The 8,847-nt window shown below is 55.7% G+C and overlaps 1 protein-coding gene across 1 annotated transcript in view; it reads right to left on the reverse strand.

The window, feature by feature from the left end:
• Positions 1 to 697: 697 nt before the first annotated feature.
• LOC311357280 (uncharacterized protein) overlaps positions 698 to 8,847 on the reverse strand; it is a 22,462-nt gene continuing 14,312 nt past the window's right edge. Inside the window, exons 5-11 of the mRNA XM_084477181.1 lie at positions 7,463 to 7,466; positions 7,000 to 7,120; positions 6,520 to 6,614; positions 5,993 to 6,058; positions 5,729 to 5,828; positions 4,430 to 4,582; positions 698 to 4,046 (exon numbers count right to left, since the gene is read on the reverse strand). Coding sequence (XP_084333307.1) covers positions 2,416 to 4,046; positions 4,430 to 4,582; positions 5,729 to 5,828; positions 5,993 to 6,058; positions 6,520 to 6,614; positions 7,000 to 7,120; positions 7,463 to 7,466 — 2,170 coding nt within the window. The 3' untranslated portion in view covers positions 698 to 2,415. The remainder of the gene's footprint in view (positions 4,047 to 4,429; positions 4,583 to 5,728; positions 5,829 to 5,992; positions 6,059 to 6,519; positions 6,615 to 6,999; positions 7,121 to 7,462; positions 7,467 to 8,847) is intronic.

The raw sequence follows: 8,847 nt of genomic DNA on the forward strand, positions 1-8,847 counted from the left end.
ACCAACCGCTGGCAGCTAGCACCAACCGCTGGCAGCTAGCACCAACCCCTAGTCCGATCCAAACTAAACACGGTGCAACTAAACCAGAGAGACCCAAGCCAGCATGTTTGTGGTTGGTGTGTTTCACCAAACCGGGGTGAAGAAGATGTGTGTTTTGGGTTTCCTGTGCCCACCAAACGCTAACAAAGATGCACTCCAGGAGGTTATGTGATAAATAACAAGTTTTTGCGATGCTGTTGGGTTTTTTTTTTTTTTTTTTTTTTTTTAAACACGGGTAAATATATGCGAATGCTGTCTTTTGGACGCATGTCATGGATGTGAGACATGACAGATATAGAAAAATGTTTAACCGAACTCGATATTTTACCAAAGAGAAATACCTTGATGACCTTTGTCCTTTTGCACTTTCTCCAGACAGGTCCGTTAGAGGCCTAGGTAAATGCATACCTCATGAAAAGGAAATCTCCCAGACAGTGTAAAGATACTAATGTTCAAGTGCCTTTCCTCATATTATCTAACTATATATTTGTCCACGACAAAGGTGAAAGTGATGTATAGTATACTAGTGCAATAAACATGAGACTTTACCATTTGTGCTTCTGTGGGATCAAGGGAAGAAAACGCAGCCAATAAAGTTTTTTATATATTTTTTAAATAAAGTTCATAGAACATCTTTGCAAGTTTGGGCCCCAAACACACGCTTTATAGCAGACTTAAACCAAACTTGCTCACCTGGCCCAAATCACACATCAACATCACTCTTAAGCAGTGCTTTTAATTAACTGCAGTTGAATCAACTGATTGGATCGAAGGTTTTGGTGCGAGTGAAAAGTCAAGCAAAGCAGATGTACATGAACAGCAATTCAATGAACAGAACCATCTACATGTCATGGCTGAACTTTCATTACTCAGAGTAAAACGTTGCTTGTTGTGATGGCTTATGTTATGAACTGAAACAGCACCAAGTACCACGTGTATATACAATATATATGTCCTATTTATATTCCTGCCGTGTGCACCTTTATGAGCACAAATATGTCGTGTGAGAGTCTGTTGCCAATCAGCGCTTCATTGAACCACGCCCTTTAAAAGAATAAACAAATGCATAGGCCGAACACACTTGCTGAATCTGAGCGATCATCCCAGCTGTTCAGTTGTAGTGTTACGTTATCGTCAGTCTAACCCTAACGTCCTCTTCGTCTCTTGACGTGTGCCTCTTTCACCACTAGATGGCGCTACTGTTCTGTACATTGATAGGACGTTTCAGGGTTCGAGCGACGCGGTAATGAAGTACATCCACATTTGACCTGTGTTCACCCATTCCTCAGTGTAGCCCTATTACCCTTACCACTGCATAGGCCTGCCCTACATCCACACACACACACAACACAAAATATCATCTTCAACGCTGCAATATGTCCTGAAGAGTAGCACGGAGGCTGTGGTATACAATTCTGAGGATATGATATAAATAAACAAGCAGGACAAGATGGACGCACAAACAAACAAACAAACTGCCACGGTGATGAAACATGGGTCCACCTTCCGTTTTTTTTCGATCTGTTGCGACAGAGCTGCACCCAGAGAACCTCCAGGATATCCTGTTTGATGTCGCATATATTTTAGGACTTAGGCGTGAAACTCCTTCGAGCCCCTCGCTCTGCCACTTGTAAGATGTGTTGATCTGCGGCGGGATATACGAGAGTCACTCCAACGTCTCTCTGAAGAGGAGCAGTGGTGAAACGCTTTTGTTTGTTGTGAACCAGCTCCGTTCGAACAACTCAAACATGACCTCGGTCCGTGCACCAGCTGCAGGCCACAGGAACAGAGCCAGGGCGAAAGACACTGCGACGCCCTCGAGTTAAGGCGTGCTACTCGCTCTCCTTGTGATCATGTTAAGACACTTTGTTGTTACCAAAATAAAAAAGAGAGAACACAGATAATTGAGGGTATTGGCTGAATACTGACTGGGGCTGGCGGCGGTTCCAGTGTAACGAAAACCACATTGGGTTGAACACACTAACCAGCAGGGACACACACACCGTGATGTACGCGCCGCGTGTGCGTCTGCGTCTGTGTTCATGAGGCGTTGGGTAACAAAGAGACAACGGTTTTTAAATACGGTTTAAAGTTCAAGTGAAAGAATGTACAAAAGTCAAACTGCCCTCAGGAAACGATGTAAGAACCAAGTGAAAAAAAAACAAAAAACTGTCATTCGACACAAAATGAAAACTCGAAAAACAACAATACCGAAAAAAATACTGGCCATACTCGAGCCCTTAACCCGTCTCCAGAAAAAACAACCTCCTTTGAACAATAACCAAAACGGCTCCGTAAAGCTCGGATGTTTCCAGAGAACAAAAAAACCCGTTCACGTTCACGTCCGACGCGAGAGCCGAACTCAGAACTCAGAACTCAGAAGGTCACGGATTTGGGAAGCTGCTGTCCCTCCGCATGCATCCTGTTAAAGTCTGGGCTGGACCGGACCCCGGGGCCCCCCACCCCGGGGCCCCCCACCCCGGGCCGGGCGTGCCCCGTGTAGAGCAGGGGCGCCGGGAACACCGAGTGGCCCCTGGGGCCCCTGGACGACGACATGGACGAGGACGAGGCGCCGGTGGCGGTGGTGGCGGCGTCCCCCCGCTGGACGTCCGACAGTCTGTGGCAGCTGAGCTGGTGCGGCGGGGAGGGGCGGTCGGCGAAGCAGGCCGGCGGGGGCGGGAACACGGCGTGCTCCACCCAGCTGTCCTGTCCGTCATACGCCGGCTCCTGGGGCAGGAAGGGGAGGGCGCAGGGGGAGGGGGAGCGGGGGAGGAGGAGGAGGCGGCTGGACCACGACAGCGACGGCGGCGGGGAGGAGGAGGAGGAGGGGGGGGAGACGGCGGCGGCGGGAGGCGGCGGCGGCGGGAGGGGGGAGTACGCGACGGGGTCGTAGGCGCCGGGCCAAGCGGTGGAGGGGGGGGGCGGCGGCGGGCGGCCGTACGACGAGGCGAGCCCCTCCTCCTCCGGCGTGGAGCTGAGGGCGGGGCCCTGCGGCGGCGTGGCCCCCAGGAGCCTCTCCCAGGAGCCGCGCTCCTCGTCCTCGCCGTCCGTCAGGTTGTCGTACTGCGAGGCGTTGGAGGGCCGGCGGGGCCCCTGGGGGGCCGGCACGCACAGCGACACGGGGAACTTGGTGGGCTTGCAGGCGGAGGAGGAGGAGGACGACGACGACGAGGAGGACGGCGGCGCCGGCGCCGCAAGGCGGGACGAGGAGGAGGGCGGGAACGCCGGGGAGAAGAGGGGGAGGGGGGCCCGCGGCCCCAGGTTCAGGGTGGAGGGGGGCGTGGGCCGGCGCGACGGCGCGGCGGGGGCCAGGAACGCCGGAGGAGGAGGAGGAGGAGGAGGAGAAGGAGGGGGAGGGGCCACCACCGCCGCCGCCGCTGGAGGAGGAGAGGCATCGGCGGGGGTCTGGGGGCGGAGCTCCTCGTAGCTCAACGGGGGAGGGGGGAGGAGATCCGGGAGATCCTCCTCCTCCTCCTGCATGGCGAGGGCCCCGGCAGGAGGAGGAGGGGGAGGAGCCTGGAACGAAGGAGGAGGTGGCCAGTCTCCCGGCTCCTCCTGCCCCGGGGCGGGGGCGGCGGGGAGACCTCCTTCCTCCTTCCGGACCTCCTTCCTCCTCCTCCTCGCCTTCACGTCGCTCGCCGCCGCCGGCCCCGCCCCGGCTCTAGCCACGCCCGCTTTGGCCGGGATGGGAGGGGGTCCGGCGGGCTTGGGGGCCCGGGGGGGGGCGGGCACCGGCTTGTGAACGACGACCGGGTCCGGGGCGGGGAGTACGGCCGCGGGGAAAGGGAAGGGCCCCGGCGGGGAAGCGCCGTTGGACTCCGGAGGCCTCCCTGGAGGAGGGCTCTGGTCGTGGGCGACGGGGCCGGGGGGCTCGGCGTGGTGCTGGTGGTGGTGCTGGTGGTGGTGGTGCTGGTGGGGGTCCTGGGTGGAGGGGTCCGGCTGCAGGGGCAGCAGGAGCACTGGTCTCTCCTGGCCCAGGGGCTTCTTGGGCAGCTCTTCTGATTTGGCTGAAACAGGGGGAGGGATGGAGAGGAGGGGGTTGATCAGCGGCTGCTCAAAGCGCTTTACAATGTCGCCTCACATTCACCCATTCATGCACGCATTCACGGAGTCAGCCACGCAGGGTGACAGCCCAGCTGGTCAGGGGCAGTCAGGGGTGAGGGCGTCTCGCTCAGGGGACACCTCCACACTCACAGCTAGGAGGAGGAGGAGGAGGAGCCGGGGATCGAACCAGCGACCTTCCGGTTACCAGCCGACCCGCTGATTACTATGGAGTGATTCTCTCAGGGTCGAATCAGACGGTAACCGGGTCATGGGTCAGGGGGTCAGGGGTCAGGGGGTCAGGGGTCATGGGGTCAGGGGTCATGACGTCAGGGGGTCAGGGACCGACCTGGAGGCGGGAGGTCCAGCTTCTTGCCACGGAGCTCCGCCATGGCGGCGTGCAGCTGCTCCACCACCGTGTCGTCGGGCAGATAGAAGGACACGCCCAGGTCCTCCTGGATGAACTCCCGCAGGTCCTCCAGCTGCAGCTTCAGCAGCCGCTCTGATTGGACACAACCGGAGGGGAACACACGCAGCCAATCAGAGACGAGAGATGGGAGGGGGAAGGCGGAAGGCAATCAACAAGGAAGCGACCGCCGGGGGGGCGCGAGAAACACGTGATCAGGCCCGCGTGTGTCATGCAGTGAACAAACTTTTAATGTTTATCATATGTGTAATTCATTTTTTTTTTCCTGGGAGAACAATCAACCAATGGGGAGACTCGGCCCGCGACGCGTGAAGCCAATGAGAAAGCGAGCGTGCTCATCCTCTGTATTTCTGCACGGCAACCGGCCGTTTGCATTATGTAAGACCTCCTCTGCTGAGGAGTCGGCCGACCGAGAGGCTGCGCACCGAGGTGGGGGGAGGGGGGGGAGGAGGGGGGAGACCGGGAGATGTGATGTCATCAGTCTGGTTCAGTCTGGTGGAACGAGCCGACCTGGCTCTCTACGCCCCGCAGAATTCCTCCCGTCTCAAGGACGTGTGTGTGTGTGTGTGTGTGTCTGTGTGCGTGTTCGGGCTGGCTGGTTGAAGCAGCCTCACCTGGCCCGAGGCAAGGTGATTGAACTCTGGGGCCCGGGTGAGTCTCACACCTGTGGTGTGTTCTCTCATCAGGGCACATGAGTTCAACCAGCCGCCGTCTCACACACACACACACACACACACACACACACACACACACACACACACACACACACACACACACACACACACACACACACACACACACACACACACACACACACACACACACACACACACACACACGATCTGAAGACCCTCTTCAGATCGCTGTGATCGTGTCATCAGCCCACTCGTACCCTCTTATGCCCATGTACGCTTGTCTACCATTGGTAGCGTAGGACACACTTTGTTGAGCTGTACCACGGTTGAAGAAATTCACGGTTGTGAAACTGTTGACATTTAGGAAGCACTTTGACTCGCGCTTCCACCAATACAAAACAACCCTCCATTTTAAACACAGGGTTTGTGCAGCACAAGGCTTCATCGCATCTCCCGATGTTTGATCGAATGCGTTGACGGGTTCTCCGCCTTCGCCTAAAGGACGTCTGCGGCCGGCCGGCTGCAGGTGGAGTGGACGTGGTGGTGGTGGTGGTGGTGTAAAAGAGGGGGGGGGGGCCCTACTCACTCTTGTGCAGCTTGAGGGCGGTGTAGGCGAAGGCACTGAGGACCTTCTCTCCCTCCAGCATGTAGATGTCCCACAGCCGGAGAGTGAGCGTGAACGGGGTCTGGGTGGGGGGTGGGGGGGGGGGGGGCGACAGCAAGAGACTCACGTTCAACCGGAGTGTCTGTGTGTGCAAGAAGTGGACCACTGCATACACGCTCGCATTCAACCATCACCAGTCGCTCACCTGCTTCCGCTTAAAGAGGAAGTCAACACAAACAAACTCACCCTGTCGATGAAGCACTGGAGGAACCACTTGGTGGTGTAGATCCCCGTCATCATCTGCTCCCGGTCCTGGAGGGTGGAGGAGACGGTGCAGTGAGTCAGGGGTATCAGACACGACATAAGACCGTAGTGCTCCGTGCTCCCCAGCAGAAGGTGCAGGACAGTAATGTCATTTATTATTATTTTTTTAAATCATCATTATCATCATCATTCATCATTATCATGGTGATAACCAGGCGTTTCTTCGGCCTGGGCCGCATCATCGTGACATCATCATCATCATCATGACATCATCATCATGACATCATCCCTGTTATGAACATAACGATGCTGCCTGCAGGTCAGGTTTCTTTGGCCTGGGCAGCATCATCATGGCCCCATCGTCATCATGACCTCATCGTCATCATGACCTCATCGTCATCATGACCCCATCGTCTCATGACCCCATCGTCATCATGACCCCATCGTCATCATGACCTCATCGTCGTCATGACCTCATCACTGTTGTTACAGGTAGGGCGGGGCCTCACCAGGTGTTTCTTGAGCCTGGGCAGCATCTTGGACAGGATGAGGTCGTGGTGGCTCTGGAAGCGCTGCAGCTTGGGGAACCCGGGGATGAAGAAGCCTGCAGAGGAGGGGGAGGAGGAGGAGGCACGCTTTGAAAACCGTCCTAGTGAGAGTTTCCTCATGTGCTTGGAATACAATGGATAAAACACACACACAGAGACAGAGAGAGAGAGAGAGAGAGAGAGAGAGAGAGAGAGAGAGAGAGAGAGAGAGAGAGAGAGAGAGAGAGAGAGAGAGAGAGAGAGAGAGAGAGACTGATGGGAAAGGATCAACGCGAGAGAGAGAGAGATGCTGCAGGCTACATCGTGCTACATGCATCGTGCTACAGGCTACATCGTGCTGCATGCTACGTGCGGCAGGCTTACCGTGCTACGTGCATGCCGTGCGGCAGGCTTACCGTGCTACATGCATGGCGTGCTACAGGCTACGTGCGGCAGGCTTACCGTGCATGGCGTGCTTGGTGTTGGTGAGCAGCTGGGAGAGGGCCCAGAAGGCCTCCTCCTCGTTGAGGAACATGAGGAGGATGGCCGCCACCTGGCTCATCCCCTGGCAGTAGCTCACCTCCTGTGGGGTGGGGGCGGGGGGGAGACCACAGCGGCGGCAGACAGGTTAGCATGGTTAGCTACCACACACAATTATTCATGAGGGGGCCGACACATGCATGTCTGATGGGTGTGTCGGTACCATCGCTGAACCATTGCTGTCCTCATATTTATCTCCCCCGATGTTGTTACTCATCCATCAGGTCTAAACAAAACGCCCTTATTATTATTAGGTGGAATTTGGGTATCTGCAGATGTGCATTTTTCACGAGCTTCCCCACTTAGTATAAGCCCGGTGTTGTGGTGGCTAATATCTGTTTGGATAAGCAGTTGTTTATTGTGCTGCCGTGCAGAGCTCACAAACAGCCCTACATGGCAGCAGAGGGGGATGGTATTAGCGGGGTTACACCGAGGCTAAGCCAAGCATTCTCCACATTCTTTCCCTTACAGTGTAAACGATAAACACTCTCCATCCTCCATCCTCCATCCTCCCCGTGACCCAGTTACCCACGGAGCCCGGGAGAGGCAGAGCCGGAGCACAACCGCACGAGCAACCCCCCCCCCCCCCCGCACCCCCCATCCCTACCCCCACAGGAACACGGGCATCACACGCTCACACACACAGGCTCATTCACACACACACAGGCTCACACGCGCACACACAGGCTCACACACACACACACACACCACACACACACACACACCTCTCTCTCTGATGGGATCAGACCACTTAAGAGATCTAATGACCGGAGATCTGATGACATGTCATTTAATGCCATCAATTCTCTCCATTCCGTTTAGACCGTTCTCACGTGATTAGCGCACACACTCACGCCGAAGATTGGAACGTCAATAGTAAAGGCCGTTAACAGTCAATTCTTTCTCCATTATCATCTATAATCATTGACTGTTTAGGAACCACAGCCATGCTAGTCTATACGTAGCACTTGCTAACTAAATGAGTGTCAAAACAGATGACACAATCAGCATCAGATCATGTGCATGCCGCGCAACAAAGCCCTGACGGTCAGCAGGGGACCCGATTCAAGCGGTAGCGTTAGCGATACCAAATCAATACGGCGGCGGCGGTGGGTGCATGACGTCATGGCTCCTCCAGCCCCGTCCCTCTCCCCCACCCCTCCGCCCGGAGGGGTGGGGGGGTAGTACTGTAGTACTGTAGTACTGTAGTACTACTGTACTACTGTACTAAAGGTACTGTAGGCTACCCTACAGTACTGCAGTACCTTTAGTACAGTAGGTACTACAGTCCTGTAGTACCTACTGTACTGTTAGTACTACAGTACTAGTAGGCAGTACAGCACTGTAGTACTACGGTACCTTCAGTACTGTAGGGTAACCTTTTAGAAAAGCCCGCTGCTCAGAGGGGTACTACAGAGCGGTCTTTGGTTTCAGATTATGATAAAAGTAATACGGTAGATTTGATTCGCTGCACAAAACCAGCTGATTTGATAACCTGCGATGAACCTAACGATTGAAAATGTGACTCGGATGTGGCGTGCGGGCCGTGTCACGACGTGGTGGTTACAACGAGGCTGGATGCTCTGTGGGCCTGGGCTCCAGCCCTCTCTCTCTGTGCCTGGGCTCTAGCCCTCTCTCTCTGTGCCTGGGCTCTAGCCCTCTCTCTCTGTGCCTGGGCTCTAGCCCTCTCTCTCTGTGCCTGTGCTCTAGCCCTTGTCTCTCTGTGGCCTGGGCTCTAGCCCTTGTCTCTCTGTGCCTGGGCTCTAGCCC

The sequence above is a fragment of the Micromesistius poutassou genome (genome assembly GCF_964030765.1).
Source record: "Micromesistius poutassou genome assembly, chromosome: 13".
Lineage (NCBI taxonomy): Eukaryota > Metazoa > Chordata > Actinopteri > Gadiformes > Gadidae > Micromesistius > Micromesistius poutassou.